Raw genomic sequence first — 19,658 nt, forward strand, 5'->3', positions numbered from 1 at the left:
AAGCCTTCGAAATTGAAATGATTGACAATAAAACCATTCAATATTTCTTTCATAAAGGAGAAAGCCCCATCTATTGTGGTAACTATTACTTCTGAATTTTACATTTTTTAAAGGGGACTTTCAACACTTGCTTTCAAATTGAACGAAGTGGTGAATGCAGCTTACTGGCCCAAAATGTTTAATTTGAGGAAACTCTTCTCACCAAAAGGACACATGTCCAGTGAAAGAGAATTAAAAATTTTGTTGTGCCAATTGTACCGGCAAGCATATGTTAAATTTGTATCAATGCCCTGTCGGTTTAGCTATTATCAAGACAAGGCAAGTTAGACACAATTCTATTTTCCAACTTTTTTTCTCTGTGTGGACTCATCACTGCGACTAGAGACATTTGATCTATTGTAATATTGCCAAGGTGTTTTCTGTACACCGCGCTTCATATTATTGGCAGTATCATTATTGAAGTAAATGATACGCTTTTCATTTATATCCATGCTTGTGTTTCCCCTTTCGTTTCAAGCTTACTGTTACTGCTCTACTATACCGAGCCTCGTTCTATCCTACCAATATCGCCGAATTACGATTCCTTCTGTAGTGAGACTACACCTAACGTTCCTCTCTGGCCAGGTTAATTCTAAGAGGGACTTATTATGTCAAGAGGAAGGAGTATTATCGAAATCTCGTTCCCCGTGCCAATATCGCCATTTACAACTCCCTGGAGGGGATAAATATTCCTGAGATCAGTTTTATTATAAGAGGTCTTATCGAAACCTCGTTCCTCCGACCAAAACCGCTCCATAATTATAATTCCCTGAAGAGAACTATTATACGTTACTCGTCAGAATTCGAAATCTTATGGATATCCTGGCAGAGCAGGTGTGCCTCAAGGTTCAGTCTTGGGTCCAGTCCTGTACAACATGTTTACTTCCGATCTTCCTGATTTATCTCCAGGATACACAACATCATCGTTCTGCGATGACAGAAGCATTTTCGTAAAAAGAAAAAGTCTTCGTGTCATTTGCAATCGATTGCAAAAAAGCTCAGATATTTTATCTTCTTATTTGCAAAAATGGAAAATTTCCCCAAATGCTTCTACTTAAGGGGTAATATCCACCAAATGCTCTAAAAACAAGGCTTTTTTCATGATTTTTTTGAAAGGACATTTGAGATGTGAGGTATATAAATAATATATCGTTGGATTTAGGGACGTTGCGATACCATTAAACATCGATACTTAGGATCGATACCTGTATCGAAAGCATGTACTGATATTCCGATTGTATCGAGGCTAATGTATCGATACCGGATTGTATCGTTGTGCGATACCAGTTCATTCAATTAAACCATTCATATAGACCACTTTACGAGACGTTTCTGAACTCAATCTATGAATGAAATTTTGACAGAAAGCTCTGAACTGCTGACATAACGCACGTAAAAGCAACATCATTAACAGCAGAATACGTGACACCTGTCAGTTCGTAAAATGGTCTATAAATCTACTGAATCTAGAAACACAAGCTTCTGCAGAAACTTAGTCGAAAGTCGATTACGCTTTTCCTTAATAATTGATCCTGTTTTCGAAAAGAGCCGCTTGCATGGCTCTGAAGATTTCACCTTCGGATCAGCATGACCGTAGAGAAGGATCGTTCCCGTAGGTTAATCTATAGAAATTTCTGTTAAATTGGCATTGCCGATGAGATGGCATGCATGCATACGATGCATCAAAATGGCACAGGAAACAGCAAGTTTTCTGCTTCGTTCGTTCTTCTTTACAGGGTTGTTTTGAGTCTTTTCGATACTGAGAGGTGTGTATCGATATTGATGAAGTATCGCTGGTAAAACATCGATACCAAATATCCGAGTATCGGAAGCAGAAGGATCGATTCTGTATTAGTAGCGGTGGTATCGCAACGTCCCTAGTTGGATTAAGCAATTCTTGGAGAATAGAAAAAAAATTGTATTGCTACTTTTTTTACAAAATTGCGGCTGTGCAGCGATTGCCGTAAACCGCTTTTTTGAAAGTTCTTCCGCGGCGAGCAGTTGAAGTCGTGCCCAACGCCACCCATAACCAAAGCAATTTTTTTTTCATTGTCTACATGAGTGTCGCTAGTGAAGTACACAAGATAATATTTTTAGAATTTAGAATGTACTTCACTAGATAATCTAATGAAGAAGCTACAGTTAAAATTTCAAGTCAATCGGATGTAAACTGTTTCAGTTCTACTGCTCGCCGATTTTGAAAACATGGTTTTGAGAAAAACGCGTTTAAAGTTTCGTTTTTTACTAACAAACCCCATCTTGAGAAAAAAGTAACAGAACCTTTATTATTACTGGGAATTCGATAGATATTTTTCTCCGAGAAAGATGCCTGCACCAAGCTGTCAAATAAGAAATAAATTCGAATCAGTGCTTCTAACCTGCTTCTCGAGCGATAACAAATACAGCTGCTCTAGCTGCAATTAGACACTTGTTGAAGGCATGAAAACGTAAACAACAAACATCACACTACCAGATATTTTTCGCACTTTTTCTCAGGTCTGTGGTGGCTGAAGGGATGTCAAGAAATAGCGGGTAATACGCAATTATCTATGCTAAATTCAAACAGCAAATTTATTTATTTCTCTCCCTCTTCTGGCGATGCTTTTTGGCCATAGTGAATTCAAGCGGTTGTTCTTAGGCATTTGATATGCAAAAAACTAGGCTAAATTGCAACAAATAACAATGCCCAACCCAGCATTCGCTATTCTGCTGGAAACCGATTTTATTGAAACTGGATTTCAATTTCATTTCCCCTTCGAAAACGGTTATCCAGCACTGTTGAAGTATTGTTTCCCATCTAGCAGTTTAGGGGGTTTCAGTATGCGAGCATTTAACTGTTTTAGTTCATATATAGTTTTTTTGGTCGATGAAACAAGAGCATAGAGAGGAAAGGTAGCGGCATAGTATGCCAGCCCGAAGCAAATCGGGGCCACCTGCATAAGCTTAACGAGTGCCCGTATGTATACAGCCAAATGATAAATTAGGTTGCTTTCATCGAATTAAAAGCCACTTGAATGTCTGAAGAGTGCAACCCAAGAATGTTTGTTTGTGCATGACCTGATGCAGTTACTTGAATGCGGATTTCAAGTAGTTAGTTATCGACTGTTTACGTACATGCAGTTCAGCGGCTTGGGATGTCTCCGGAAATAAACATTTCCACAAACAGTAGAGTAGTGTGGGGCATAAGTTCACATAGAACAATTGATTTTGATTGTGTTGATTTTTTTTAAATATACACTATACGAATCTAAACAATTCTAACGTCAGCTGATCGCTGGTCGCATATAGGAACCAATAAGGAAAACTAGTGACAGTTTCCAGTCGTTCTCGAAGGTTTGCCCCATATTACTCTTAGTATCGACTACTATGAAATGGTAAACATAAAAAAATCGATCAACGTTCATCAACCAATTGCTGTTTGTTGTAATCAAGAATAACAGTCCTATTTAATTTAATCACACATTGTTTCCAATACACCAAAAATAAACGTGTTTGACTGACCAAGGGGGACTTACTTGCTAACATATGATACTAGACAGTTCTGTTACAGATATCGATCAAACGGACCCATCAGCCACCTGTCGCAAGTGACAGTCTTACTCCAATTAGACATGCAAACTTAACAGCCTGCTGAGTGATGATGGTATTTGACATGCTTTTCAACATGACAGTTGTCCGGGCTACAACATCTGCATAGTGGATTCGCTATTCTGTTTACCGAGCGATATTAAATATTTACTTCACTAAACGAATATAAGTGAGATACGAGGAGCAACTTTCGTGCTTGTATTCATGAAATGAATACACATCAAGTGTTGTAAGGAGACGGTTAAAAAAAGAAAATACTAATGATTTGTAACATTAGAATACTGCGACCAATAATAGATTTAAATAAAACTTTCACTGCAGTCACTGTACGTTGCAATTCGGCATTGCTGTTTTGGGCGTAGTCGAGTGATTTTTGGGCCCATACCAACATTATTTTCTGAACCAGAGGCTCACATTTTCAGCACACAATTTTATAGGTTGCAACTATCCTATAGGTTACTTTTGTTAACATCAGGCGAGGTACATTTACGGTTTCGAATAAGAAAAATGCATGATGACATATCCAAACGTTTCGCATGTTTAGTGCCGAAATATCATCCGGCAGAAACAGCTTGCAACAAAGCGAAACGAAACGCACGGTGGTCCACTGGATGTCAAAACGTGGAAGTAGAACGACGGTGTTAAAAAAGGGGGACGGTAGTTTATTAACAAATTAGTTTTTACTCTTCTCGGAGATAAATTTGTGAAGCGGGGCATAACTGTCTTGTAAAGTGAATACTTATATTTTTTTAAGTTTTATTTATTTTGGAAATATTAGTATTTGAGAAAAAAATATTAGGATTTCTGATTGTTAGGTAGTTTTCAAGTCTTTTATAACCACTTGTAGCCAACAAAAATCTGAAAATTCTTGAGAAATGGTTTTCGTGCATTTTTGCTGTGATTAATTTGATTTGATTTGATTATTTTAATTTGATCAATTTGATTTGATTTATTTGATACTTTTGTGCTCTGGGACATAAAAGTGGAAGTTATCTATATTTTCACTAATCTCTTCTTCGTACCTATAAATTAAACCACTGTAAAATGTACGATCTTCTATTTATTTATTTATTTATTTATTTATTTGATGTTTTCATCTGGCTAAATATGCCTTAATGAATTTTTCGTGATGAGGAAAAGCCCTTTGAGTCACAGTTTGTTACTCAAAAAGGCATAAAAACCTCATATCTTTTCTAACTCTACATCTTTTCATATCTTTTCTACTCTCTGTTTCTTTGAGATAATTCTTAAAAATATTTTTTTGAATTAAAGTAACGGGGTTTTCTCTCTTCATATTGTTCCGTTCTGCAGTAATGATAAATTGAAAGTAATATGATTTTAATTTTCTCGAACTAATGGAAACATTCGGGGAGACACTTGAGAAGCCTCCCAGCCTTTCGCCTACAGCCGCCGAGTGAAACAAAAAGCGTTATTTTGCAACAAAGACACAAAAATCGGGGTTTGCTCCGGAGTGACACTGAATGAAAACTTCCCCCAATTTTGAGCGAAATTCGTGAATATTATTTTCAAGTGGTTATACACTTACATTATTTGTGAAGTAATGAGAAATAGCAAGTCACCCGCACGAAATTGGGTTAGACATAACTTTTTGAGTATCGATGAAATCTTTTAAAGAGAAGGCGACACAGTATCATGTGATTAGTTCAGGCTGTGCGTATAGACTTGATACAACACAAACAGTGTTGGTTGTCACACTTGTAGGTATACGCGAAGTTGAAATAACTTTTTACTCCGATACAGTTTCACGTTTTTGTCTATTTAAATATTTGGGTAGGCTCGATATAAATATATCGACAATCAGGAAAAAATGTTAACCTAGATGCGACTTTTTATTTAAACGTTTTTTTAGCGCTAAAACGGATTTTTTAGCATAAAAGACTAATGCGGAACCCTTACTGCTTGATTTAATATCTAATCAAATATATGTTTCAAAGTTGCTTTCAGCTACATTGCACTTTTTTGCGCTAAATGCTGAAAAATATCAGGAAAATTCATGTTATATTCTAGGGAATATCGGGCAGTTTACATTTGAAAGTTTTGACGTAGAACTACGTCTCTCAAGGAGTTCGGCTAAATAACGAAAATCTAAAAACGAAAAAAATGAAAAGTATGTTCAATTTCAAATGCTAATAAATCGGTTAGTTTTCGATGGATTCGATGTTTTCGATCCTTCGTTCTTGCAGCAATCGATGGGAAAATCTTCTATGCATCCTCCTGAATGCAGAAAATTGTAATTTGATTATTCGAACTATTGTGCTATTGAACATTCCCAAGCCTTGTTAAAACGCAAAATTTGACCTCTGATTGGTCGTTATATGATTGCTTTCCAAAGCAAGGTCGACAGAATTATAGACCTAGTATTTCGGAATGTATTACTTGGCCTATATAAGAGCCTGTTTCAGCCGAAACTGCTCATATTAGTTCTAGACAGTGACTACAGTAGTCCTTGCTTAGTAGCCGCAGCAGTGGCAGCGGATAGCAGTAGCAGCTGTGGATGCGAATAGCGGTTGCAGCGGGTATCAGCAACGATAGTGGCAGGACCAGTTGGTTCAGTGGCACTTCCTTAAGTAAAATGCTGCCTTTGTGCGGTAGTGGGCAGCATCAGTAGGAGATACAGCCAATGAAAAGATACCTCATTTTGACAACACACTAACGTTCTGGAATGCTGGCATTCAAAATATGTACATGAGTCGTCAAATTTTCAGTGTTAAAACAGCTTTCTATTATGTTATCAGAAGGAATACCTTATTCGCACTGTCGGTGATAACGCAAACATGCGATTTGCATTACATCCGATATTGAATTAAACAGGAAATTGTCCTTTTCAGGATAAATCAAATGCCATGGAACGGGTTTTTTTTTTTTTAATTTTATTCTCGCTTATTTTCCGTCGGTCTAGTTCCGCTACTGTTGTGGCCAATCACCGACGCCCAGGTAGGCGACTTCACACCCAGGACCCTAACTCACGACCCGTTTATTAACGGAGCCAACGGCTTTACTTCCTCATGCGATGGAAGGCGTGATCCCAGAGATTTTTCGCCTCAGAAAATCTCCCGGTGTCGGCTAGGATTGAATCTAGACCAGTTGGGTTGGTTGTGAGTGGATCACGCCACCTCACAACCATCGAAACCTATGTCGGCGGTGGGATTCGAACCCAGGCGTCGAGCGTGGTTGGCGGAGACGTTACCAACCACACTAGGCCCCCGCTACCATGGAACGGGTTGAAATTGATCAATTTTTATAACAATTTCTAGCTGTTATATTAATTAACTAGCTTCATGTACATTTTTCCCGAAATAGTATAATTTTAAAACAAGTACTGGAGCGGGGCCTAGTGTGGTTGGTAACGTTTCCGCCAACCACGCTCGACGCCTGGGTTCGAATCCCACCGCCGACATAGGTGTCGATCCCTGGGCGTCGGTGATTGGCCACAACAGTGGCGGAACTAGACCGACGGAAAATAAGCGAGAATAAAAAAAAAAAACAAGTACTGGTATGTGCTCCAGTAAACCTCTATGGCTATTGGTGAAATTTCTATCGTCTACTTCATGAAATAAATTCGATAATTTATAAGGTACTATGAGGTAAATTGGGGTGGAATTGATCACCATTGAAATCGCTTATTTCAAGATGGCTTGACAAAGTATTTTTTTTTAATTCTTTTAGCACCAATATTTAGTGGTTAATTTGTGGTTTCGAAATCCAATTTGTGGTAATTTGTGGTTGAGTAATTTCTGAGAAATTTTCAGAAAACTGAGTCAAGCCATCTCTGAAAATGATTTCGCTTCAAATGAATCGGACAACGATGATATATACATCAATCGAAAGCTCCTAATTTGTGGTTCACGAAAATGTAATTTTTGTAGGTATACTTCATAATAAAATAATTAAAAAACTATTATTTAAATTTTTGAACATTGTTTACATTGTTTTTGCGAAGCACTTCACTATTCTTAAGGACTTTCACCGTCACCACCGATCATACAAGTCGAATGTTAGTCAACATTGCGCTTTGAGAAGAGATCTGGCACCTCTGACATATGGAACCCAGTTGCCGAATTGGCGATTTTTTCCACCGCAAATCTCTTCCTCTGAGTATTTCTAGGTGAAACAGTATGTAAACAGCAGGGATACTATATGTGCTAAATAAAAATAAAATGCTGCCTTTGTGCGGTAGTGGGCAGCATCAGTAGGAGATACAGCCAATGAAAAGATACCTCATTTTGACAACACACTAACGTTCTGGAATGCTGGCATTCAAAATATGTACATGAGTCGTCAAATTTTCAGTGTTAAAACAGCTTTCTATTATGTTATCAGAAGGAATACCTTATTCGCACTGTCGGTGATAACGCAAACATGCGATTTGCATTACATCCGATATTGAATTAAACAGGAAATTGTCCTTTTCAGGATAAATCAAATGCCATGGAACGGGTTGAAATTGATCAATTTTTATAACAATTTCTAGCTGTTATATTAATTAACTAGCTTCATGTACATTTTTCCCGAAATAGTATAATTTTAAAACAAGTACTGGAGCGGGGGCCTAGTGTGGTTGGTAACGTTTCCGCCAACCACGCTCGACGCCTGGGTTCGAATCCCACCGCCGACATAGGTGTCGATGGTTTTGAGGTGGCGTGATCCACTCACAACCAACCCAACTGGTCTAGATTCAATCCTAGCCGACACCGGGAGATTTTCTGAGGCGAAAAATCTCTGGGATCACGCCTTCCATCGCATGAGGAAGTAAAGCCGTTGGCGCCGGTCCGTTAATAAACGGGTCGTGAGTTAGGGTCCTGGGTGTGGAGTCGCCTCCCTGGGCGTCGGTGATTGGCCACAACAGTGGCAGAACTAGACCGACGGAAAATAAGCGAGAATAAAAAAAAAAAAACAAGTACTGGTATGTGCTCCAGTAAACCTCTATGGCTATTGGTGAAATTTCTATCGTCTACTTCATGAAATAAATTCGATAATTTATAAGGTACTATGAGGTAAATTGGGGTGGAATTGATCACCATTGAAATCGCTTATTTTAAGATGGCTTGACAAAGTATTTTTTTTTAATTCTTTTAGCACCAATATTTAGTGGTTAATTTGTGGTTTCGAAATCCAATTTGTGGTAATTTGTGGTTGAGTAATTTCTGAGAAATTTTCAGAAAACTGAGTCAAGCCATCTCTGAAAATGATTTCGCTTCAAATGAATCGGACAACGATGATATATACATCAATCGAAACCTCTTAATTTGTGGTTCACGAAAATGTAATTTTTGTAGGTATACTTCATAATAAAATAATTAAAAAACTATTATTTAAATTTTTGAACATTGTTTACATTGTTTTTGCGAAGCACTTCACTATTCTTAAGGACTTTCACCGTCACCACCGATCATACAAGTCGAATGTTAGTCAACATTGCGCTTTGAGAAGAGATCTGGCACCTCTGACATATGGAACCCAGTTGCCGAATTGGCGATTTTTTCCACCGCAAATCTCTTCCTCTGAGTATTTCTAGGTGAAACAGTATGTAAACAGCAGGGATACTATATGTGCAGATTTGCTGCGAAATGCAAATGTTGATCAATTAGCAGATATTTGTAGTTGACAAGCCTCCGTGTGTTTTACGTAAATTTCCTCAAAATAAGTGAAGTTTTACGTAGACATGCGAGCGTAATTCTCTCGATCTTCGGTCGAATCATTTCCGGAAATGTAGTTTTGCCTTTTACCGATTGTTTGAAAAAAAAATCTAAATTAATACACCTAGGGGTGTGATCTGGTCTTTCTCATACAAAATCTATTATATGTTAAAATCTATTAGCACATACGTTTTAACTCTTGGAATAAATTACAGCCTGATAATAATAGAGAACAATTTTTTGTTTCGATAAATATAATATTTTGGTAACCAACTACGCAACTGTATTCGACTGTTGGGTATTTCAGAAACCGGAATGATGCCTGAAGGTCGAGAATGGGTAGGGAACGGTTGAAACGCATGGTAAATGCCAAAAGGTGTGAGTCCTGACTAGAATTAAAATTCGATATTTTCTCGTCTCAGGAATATGCTACTACAACTACCCCCGGAATAATAAAACAAAAAAGCTTTCAACGGCAGCGACAAGTGTATGTCGAATATATGAACGACTGTCGAAATGTTCTAGATAACCCACTAGCACTAACATCGGCAGGTGCCAGTACTATGCTCATCCAACGCCGCGTACGGTTGGTGTTGACAACAAGAGGTAAACAATGTTCAAAAATTTAAATAATAGTTTTTTAATTATTTTAATATGAAGTATGTCTACAAAAATTACATTTTCGTGAACCACAAATTAAGAGCTTTCGATTGATGTATATATCATCGTTGTCCGATTCATTTGAAGCGAAATCATTTTCAGAGATGAAAATTTCTCAGAAATTACTCAACCACAAATTACCACAAATTGGATTTTGAAACCACAAATTAACCACTAAATATTGGTGCTAAAAGAATAAAAAAAAAAAACTTTGTCAAGCCATCTTGAAATGAGCATTGAAATCCATACATTCTTTTGGCAATGTGCTCTTTTTTCGATATGCTAAAGATAAATGATGATTTCTGTACTGAAAAATATCATTAACAGCTAGGTTGGAAACGAAAATAACGATATTTCAGGTTAAAATTTGTTTATTTTAGTTAACGAGCTGCATGTTGCTAAATTTGCTCTTATTTGATCGTCGTTAGACCGATTTCAATTCGGTTTGTTGCAAAAGCTCAAAAACTAGCTCTGAAATCAAAATCTTTGTGGTTTCCTGCAAATTCATCAGTATTTCTTTGATGGTTTGGAATGGTCATTGTAGAAAATACATTTCTTAAGCTTTTATCAAACTTTACTCACTTCTCCAAATTTAACGTAATTAACCCTCAACTAAGATTACTTTAAGTAAATTCATTATTTTTTTTTTGTTATTTGAAAACTTGTTTGATCAAATTTGATTGAGTTTTGACTGAGTTAGAGGATTTTTCCGAAAATATGAAAAATTGCACCGGGCAAGCAAGAGTTAACTTGACAGGTATGTGAATCATGCAAAAGTTGCGTTTAAGGACACGTTAACATCTTTTGATTAGTATTTTTTATCACGAATTTTCAGGTGATCAATTCCACCCCACTGATCAATTTCACCCCATTCCACGGTACCGATTTTAAGAGTTAATATTTTCTCTTTCATTGATTACACTTTATTTCAAATGTTGAAACAGTTATAAATTTGTCTTTCCTCAGAACGTACTGAATTGTCTCTTTCTTCAGCAATATGCTACACCCGAACAGCTTCTGTTATCCGTATAAACCCTAAAAATTGTCAAGATTAAGTTATCGCCCCTTTTAAATTGGGAAGGTACTATTTGGTGCACATAATAGCCTTCTAGACAGCGACTAGGACAGTCCTCACTTAACAGCAGTAGTAGTGACAGCGGATAGCAGGAGCAGTGGTAGCGGGTATCAGTAGCAATAGTAACTTTTTTCGAAATGCATGTGCATTGGAACTATTTTATCGATGAAGTTGTAATTTAGGGGTCTTATTCCAAAATACTTTGGCGTGAAGATGCATTTTTTTGTTTCGTTGTGCTCATCATTCAAAACTAGCTATACTAGTTGGGAATAAGTGTTAATATTTCGACATAGGGTTCTTGAGTTATAGTTTATACCACGAACATTATATATTAGGGTGGGGAAAAGTGATCAATTTTCCAGAACCAGGTTTTTTTGGTTCCATTTAAGGGCCCCAAACAATCCTAAAACTACCGGAGGCCGATTGGTTTTGTCTCCGCTTGGCGCATTGCATTTCAAATTTGTATGGAAATTTGTATGGGAAAACCCACTTTTTTGCATTTCCTTTTCTGGGGAACTCAGCTCAGCATTTATAATGCACTACACTACGTGAAAGTATAGTATTTTAGATGCTTAACAACTTTTCCGAAGCTACTAAAGAGCTAGGATGTCCTGAAAAAATGCTATAACCGTTCAAAGTTGAGTATGTCGAATCAAATGCTGAAAATCATTTTTTTGCCAACACTGCCAGTGTACCGCCGTCAGTAGGATTGCTATCAGAAGTAACCTTTCGTATCGAATTTATACACTGACTAGACGAACAAATTTAGGTCAATATTTAGGGCACAAGTAGGATTTACAACATGTTGCAGAGGTTAATTATGATAGATATCTGATAGACGGCGGTACACTGGTAGTGTTGGCAGGAAACATGATTTTCAGCATTTAGTTCGACATACTCAGCTTTTAACAGCTATAGCATTTTTATGGACATCGTAGCTCCTTAGTGTCTTCGGCAAAGTTGTTAAGCATCAAAAAACCTACCTTTCGAAGTTTTTAAACGTATGGTTTTAGCCTTTCTGAGCTCTCTAGGGAGCAAAATGCAAAAAAGTAGGTTTTCCCATACAAATTTTCAAACAAATTTGAAATGCAATGCGCCAAGCAGAGACAAAACCAATCGGCCTCCGGTAAGTTTAGTATTGTTTGGGGTCCTAAATGGAACCATAAAAACTAGGTTCTGGCTTTGTGCTATCAAGAGTCATTTTTTCCATATAACGATTCCCCACCCTATTATATATAATAATAAAAAACATAGTTTAAAACAAGTGTTGTAGTTAAGGGTTTGCAATCCTTAGAACAATTTCCCGGAAAATACCTTCTCTCGTGACTCGGAAATAACAGAAATATGAATCCCCGGGATTATCGAGTTCCTCGGCAAATTTCCCAAAATTTATTAAAGTTTTCTATGCAATAGTGCAATAAAGCTAAATACCCTATCAAAACGCGAAATTGATGTCGTCAAACCCGTAGTTAACAGAGAAAAGATTTAAAGCGTCACTAAGTAAACCATATTGAATATTTTTTGTAGCATATACATAACATATGTCCTAAAGTACTCACGTAGGATATGGATATATCGAACTCAACTGAAGAAATTTACTGAGCTGATTTACTGAGTTCCATGCCCATCAACGTGCGATTGTACTCCCACAGTGTGGTGCGCATCAAGACGCTCACCACTCGTTGACAGTAATTTTGCAAATTCTCAAACCCACTCTCGTCTTTAACTTACGGTATACTTTTTCTCTCACCATGCTGTCAAGTAATAGTAGGAATCTTCGTTCGAAGCAAGCTGTCGTCGTAACAGCAGATCGTAAAACGAACAGCAGGCTGTTTCGTGGTCGTACGTAGGTGAAATTCTGAAGAATTCGGTTTATACAACCATTTTTTCTACTGACAAAAATGGGTTATGCTACCCTAGCGTATTTAGTGTTGGATGTGTGAGTGTGAATAAATGTGCGAAACTGGCAATGTATATGTTTTTAACGGTAAATGTCGAGCTCGTATCCAACCGTGTGTTGGGTCTACTGTTGTCGGATGGATGACAACAAACGTATAATAAAACCAGCCACAGCAACAACAATAACAAAACAGCAGAGGCAATAAAGCGCATGTTGGACATCGTTTTTCATAGACCGTAGTTTCCCGTGCATGGTTTGGCTAGGTGGAGAAAGAGACCGCGTACAATGTAGAGAGAACACTCATAAACATCGGTACGCTGGTGTACTATAAATGCTACAAGGGAAATGCAACACGGAGCATCCGCGTTGGTAGCCAACCTGCATTCTACTGTTGGTGAGATACAACAAGGTTTTTTTCCTTTGCGTCTTACTAACCAATGACGTGTTTCTGCAGAAATGACGAAGTAACTTTTGAATGAAGGTATTTTCTTCAAGTGGTTACTCGAAAAAGTTTGCGAATAGCCTCGTTGGAACATTTAAAAATATTAGCGTTGTAGCTCTTAAATGGTGCGTCATTCTTTCTGATAACGGATTTTTTTAAGTTTACTGAGGTTAAAATAGCATCGTTGTCGCTATTCACATTTGATCCGTATTTTTGTTCGACGGGTTTGCCTATGCACCTTTATGAGTCATCCCATAATTTTCTCGCACAATCGCAATCTTATCGGTAGCCGAGAACAGCATTAAAAGCGCGTGATAGATGTGTATATTAGTAGGTACTTACATGGCTGAATTTTGTTGCAATCTTGGTGTGCTCTTCCTGATACTGTTTTCGCACTCGACGTTTGTCCTGGTACAAGTGAGCCAGCTTGTCCAGACAAACGGCTTCCAGCTGCTCGGCGTTTGCCTTGATTTGCTTGGCTGTGTACTCCAGCTCCTCTAGGTAGGATCGCCAGGCACGGGTTACGTGACTGCCTGTGAACGGAGAGTACAACGGAATAAAAACAAATTAGTAATTGTGCATAACTGAAAATCATAAGGGTATTTGACTACTTTGGCAATGGTTTTCTTGTGCAGGTTTTGCATGACACTGCTGACGTAGTGCGATACCCTGTAATAAATCTCGAAAAACGTCTGAAAAGTACTTGTATGACAAATGCAAACGAATCAAGATTTAATGCTTTTTAAAAAAAAATTATGCCTAATTTACACGGCAATAGAATAAAACTCGACCTTCTGATTTTTATACACATAATTCACAGCTTACTATGTGATCGGCCTTAGTGTACAGGACAATTGCGACGCTAACGCTACGATGTTACTGACACTAGCAGACTCTTCCGAGCCGAGACTTGAACCTACGACGACTGGCTTGTTAGGCCAGGATCGTACCAGTTGAGAGATAATGCTTCTATGAGGTTATTTTTAACGAAACAAAAAAAAACTCCTATTCATCACAATTGCGATGAATTGTTAAATATGCAGGGCCTGAATCACAATCTGCATAATTGGTTGATGGGCACCTTTCATTATGTAGACCAAACAACTGCCTTACGACGCGTTTCTATAAGCAAAAGCTTAGGCTTTTGCTCGATAGGAGGAGTTTTGCTTGTAATTTAGATATTTTATAATTAGTTATCAGCCAACTAGTTGGCCCGTAGTGGCTAGCCACTTTCAAATGCATTTTGGACTATTAAAAGTTGGTATTCAATTATTTTTTTGAAATATATATATTGATATATATTGAAATATATATATTGAAATTGAAATATATAGCTGTTTTCTCCAATATCTAAAGACTTTTTCTCCATTCTTTGATTATTTTCGAAAAACTGTTTCCTAACGATGGATGTGATTGAAATAAAAAACAATTTACAAAAACCATTGCTCATGAAAAAATACTGGATTGCTCAAAAAAATATTCACACATGCAAAAGTTTGTCTCTGCAATTTGTTATTAACAATAGCAAAGCTTGGAATAACTAATACCCCGATATAACTTCACACATGATAAATGACGCACATGCAACATCTGTCATCTGCGTTCCATCACAGTAACCTTTTCTAGTGTTGCGTAACAACATAACAATCCTCATTCCATCACTACCACCTTTGTCTACTTCTTTGTTTTCGTCTTCTTCTACATAAACAAACAAATATTATTTGATAAAAAATAGAAAAGTTGGCTTACTGTAGCGCATTTGCAGTAGAGTAGATAAACCTATGTTTAATTTTTGAAACTCTGAAAATTTCATGTCGATATTCAAAAATATCTTAAATCAAAATAGTACATAATGTTTGAAAATAATGACCAATAGCTTAACCTGATCCCGGCGGAGAGAAATCAGTTTTTACCTGAAAAATGTACTTCAAACTTTTATTACTCATCAACAATTAACACAAACTTTATTGCATATTGAAGATCAATCTGTTCTCTAACCTTACTGAATAATATCATCGTGAAGATATTCTAGTATAATTATTGAACTTGAATCAAAGTTTGAATGTCACCCGTCGGGAATGGGTTTATCTAATACTCTAAATTTTTTTGTAACAGCTAAAATTTTCACATATCAGCAAATAAATTATCCCTTTCTCCTTAATCTTGAACGTCGTAGTATACTTAAAAAATTAATTTGTGGTACAATATGTGCAGTATGCCTCGTGTAGGTTAAATGTCTTTCCTATTTTTAAAAATATGAAAAAAAGTCATATTGCTCTATCTTTATTTAAAACTTCTTGAGAACATTTTTGTAAATTTTGTTAGAGCTTTGAGAAAGAAAGTTGGATAGATTTCAAGTGCGGCTTGTCACGCGTCATAAGCTTAACTTAAAACTCGATATGGTGTTTTGCTGCCTTCCGCCCATTATTACGTTTTTGGCGGTTCTTATCGATGCACCTGCATCAGAACCTATAGCCATGTGCTAATTTAACGCGTGTACCGAATATTAGTTAAGACGTAGTTAGCTTTGATTTCCTTGCGACTTTCTGCATACCAGGCGAGAGGAGGTGAGTGGAGGACTAAAAGCAAAGGTAACTTGTAGTCAGAACAGGAGTGTTTGCGTTGCTACACTAAAAAAATAACATACATTAGTGTACCTCAGGTTCAGAGTTTGCTTGGGAAAAAGGCAATTTGAGTAACTTTCGTTTGTCGTGCGCGTGACTGAAAGACAAGCAAACTATATATATTCCGATTACTTTGAGTGGTCAATTACAAATGATGACTTCGTAACTTGTTAAGATATGTTTGCATGTTTGTAAGGAAAAATTAAATATTCTTACAGTTTACCTAATTGACTTTCAATTTTTTTTTGTAAGATTTGGACCACTGCGACCATTATTTTGATCTTTTGTGGTAATTGACTTTCAATAGACCTTATCGTAGCAATTAAGGAATGCGACGAAGGCGAAAGTTGGTAACTCATGAGTAAATTTTGGTAATGAATTACACAACATAATCAAAATAACCATCACAACTATCGAAAAAATTAACTTCAAAGAAAATCCAGTATTAATTATTCAAAGAGCCTATATTTAATAGAGCAGTAATAGCGTCTAAGTTCAATTCGTCCTACTTTTGGACTGATAATCGTCACTTTGATAATATTAACAGATTTAAAGCCGTAATGTACTTAATAGTTGAGAAAATAGAATTTGTTTATTGTGCGATTTTCTTTCGATATTTACTCAATGTTTACATCCTGTCACATGGCCCCTTTTTGCAAGTTTGGCGAGAAATGACATTGTTTGTGTAAAAAATCGATGGTATAATATAACACATCAACACAAAGACATAGTTTTTATTAGCCGTAACTGAACAACCGCACTTTGGCTGAAAGCGATGCTCGAAACCCAGTACAACACACGTCAACCTTCGCTTGTCTCATCATTGCATGCCAAACTCCAATTGACGACCCACGGGCCACGATTATGCACCAATACGGACATTTCCGCTTGTTTCGATTCTTTGCGCATTAAATTGTATCCGAGAGCGGCTGGCGACGCGTCGTTTACGGGACCGGTTTCGGTTGAATATTATGTAAACGAAAAGAGCCAGTTTCGAACTCCTCCGTTGTAAGCAGTTTTGTGCGGTACTGACAGTGACAGGTGCAGACTTCCTAAACAACGCATGTACCAGACACTGAAATCAAAGTGTTGTTGATAAGTCTTTTTCCTTGATTGTTTGCTTCGTGCAGTAACTGAGGATTCGCGGATTCGTAATCACTCAATCGTGAGTGGAACAACTCCAATTTGAAACTGATTTTAAAGTATGAGCTCTGTAGAAGACCATAGCACTTGTTTCGTTATGCTTGATACTTGAGCAGTATTCATGCCATTTAGTCTTTTTTTTTTCTTCACAAATTTATGCCATTTAGTCTTGATAACTAGGAATTTACTTGTCAATTAAGGAAAATCAATGGATTGGTTTATGTTTGAGTAAAAAAAATTGGCTTTTTGTTGCAATATATATCGACATGGTGAGAAAAAGTAGGTGGAATTTATTTCGTACATTCCAGGTGCTTTTTTTATTTAAAACGTAGGATTACGTCTTAGTTTCATATACTGGGTTGAAGTCTGTGAAAGAAGAAAAGAAACCAATTTTATATTATATTTGAAACAGTAAAAACTGTTCAACCACATAACTGAGTGTCATTGTGAATAGTTAACGAACAGATAAAATGTAAAATAATTTTTCGATACATTAATTATAATTTTTTGTGCCCTGTAGCTTTAGTTTATATTTCTCTGCTTGCAATTTTACACTTAAATGCATTCGGAGTAGGCTTAGCATAGCATCTAGTGCCCTTGAGGGCGTACTTCGAATTGCTCTCGTGATGGAAAGTGCAGCATGCCTTTGCAACTTTTCCAGCATTTTCTGAGCATAGTTATGATTTGTCTTTGGTCACCATACTAAGGACGCATATGTTATTTTGGGTCCAACGATAACCGTATACCTAGATCCAGTAAATCAATCAATGCCTATTTATTACCAAAGGTTTTTTGACTAATTCATATACTGCCGGTACCCGGATAACTGTCCCATAATGAAAAACAACATGTTGAGAAAACGGCGATTTAATATTATCCGTGAATTTTCGGATTTCCAGCAATTACATCCAGAACCAACGACCATAACAGTTTCATGGCAGCACAAGTTTATCGTTGAGAACAAAAAACCATGGATGGAACTGGTTTTACGTTATAAAACTTGAAAATAAGACAAAATGGGACAAAATATGCGGGTACATTTCGAAAGTACTCGCATATTTTGTCCCATCACATATAAATTCAACCAGCAACCGGCAGTATCATTGGCAACGTAGATTGTACTACAGAAAAACAACACTAGCCTAGTTAATTAAATGACATACTTCTATATGCCTAAAATAATCCGATATACACTAATCTGGAGCAAAAATATATGTTTGCCATTTGCACCACTATGCAGTGGGACTGTAATGCGGGTACTTTCAATATGGGACAAAAACAACTTGGTATTTTTTCCATGTTTTTCCATACAAAAGTATCAATTTTAATTTTTTTCCAAAAAATATGATAACAGTTAAGTCTATTCCCGATGATAACTCAAAAGTGACCAAAATCAGTATGGGACAGTTATGCGGGTACCGGCAGTATAGCACTTGCAGCCTTACTCATTACTTTTTTCATATGTAAACTCCAGTTTAATTTGCTATCTGGAGTTACCATTAAATAAATGACTTCTCGAGAAAGTTCTAGTTTCGTTCAATTTAGACATAAGTCAGCACTCTTGATTTTTTTCTTGCGTGTAAACTTCGGATTGATTGATAGTTTCTCCTTTTTACACCACATTGTAGTTAGGTTTTGAGCATGTTGTAGTCTATCTTTTCTTACGTACTCATATTTTTTTCCACTAACTGGAACTGCTATATCGTCAGCAAAACAGGTTACCTCAATACCTTGTGATTCTAGTTGGGTCAGTTGAGATGTGGGCATCCTTTCGCGGTCCTTATTGTGACTGTTGAGCTTCTTCCATGATTGCAAGTTATCTCTCCTTTTTGTAACATTTTAAAGATCCAATCAACGATAGTTGTGTCGGTGTAAAGTGTTATCATAACACCTTTCATTGAGTTATGGGATATATTATCAAATGCGCCATCGATATCTAGGAACTTAGGACCTTCGCGTTACCAGCACTGAGCTCTGCTACAAATGTTCTACATAATGGAAGCAATTATCCCACAACAGGTCTAGATACTCAGATGATCTTGTGATAGAACATCTACTTGTTACTTGGTAAGAGACGTTTTCAAGTTCTCTGTTTGTGGTTATGGTATTTTCTGGGAAGTAACGTCTCGCTTAATCATTGAAACAGTATAGCCCCCAGCTCGTTTACTTGGGTCCCGGAATGTTTCTTTGATAATGTCTCTAATGTGTCTGTGGTCGAATAGCGATACCTCATTGGAGACATGTCAATTGTGTATATATTCCGGAAAGGTGTTACTGCAGAGTGGTAAATCTAACACTTCTAGTCTTATGGAACGAAAGTGAAGTCAGTAGCTTTATTACAACTATCTATATTATTTTTAGTTATATATCCTGGCAGGTGCTCACTTCTTTTGTTAATTTCGTTGCTGCTCCATACTATATGATATACGTTTGCATCGCAGTCTATGATGTTTATATGGTTTATTTTAACTTTTATAGAGTTACACGAATGCTGAATCTTCTGGTGGAGGCGCCTCCTCTACGTTTCCAG

The 19,658-nt window shown here is 37.0% G+C and overlaps 1 protein-coding gene across 9 annotated transcripts in view; it reads right to left on the minus strand.

Annotated features, from left to right (window-relative positions):
* LOC129728740 (tyrosine-protein kinase Fer) overlaps positions 1-19,658 on the minus strand; it is a 102,798-nt gene that overhangs the window by 70,999 nt on the left and 12,141 nt on the right. For all 9 annotated transcript variants that reach the window (XM_055687369.1, XM_055687318.1, XM_055687220.1 and 6 more), the window contains one exon: positions 13,704-13,894. In XM_055687369.1, coding sequence (XP_055543344.1) covers positions 13,704-13,894 — 191 coding nt within the window. The remainder of the gene's footprint in view (positions 1-13,703; positions 13,895-19,658) is intronic.

The sequence above is a fragment of the Wyeomyia smithii genome, chromosome 1 (genome assembly GCF_029784165.1).
Source record: "Wyeomyia smithii strain HCP4-BCI-WySm-NY-G18 chromosome 1, ASM2978416v1, whole genome shotgun sequence".
Classification (NCBI taxonomy): domain Eukaryota; kingdom Metazoa; phylum Arthropoda; class Insecta; order Diptera; family Culicidae; genus Wyeomyia; species Wyeomyia smithii.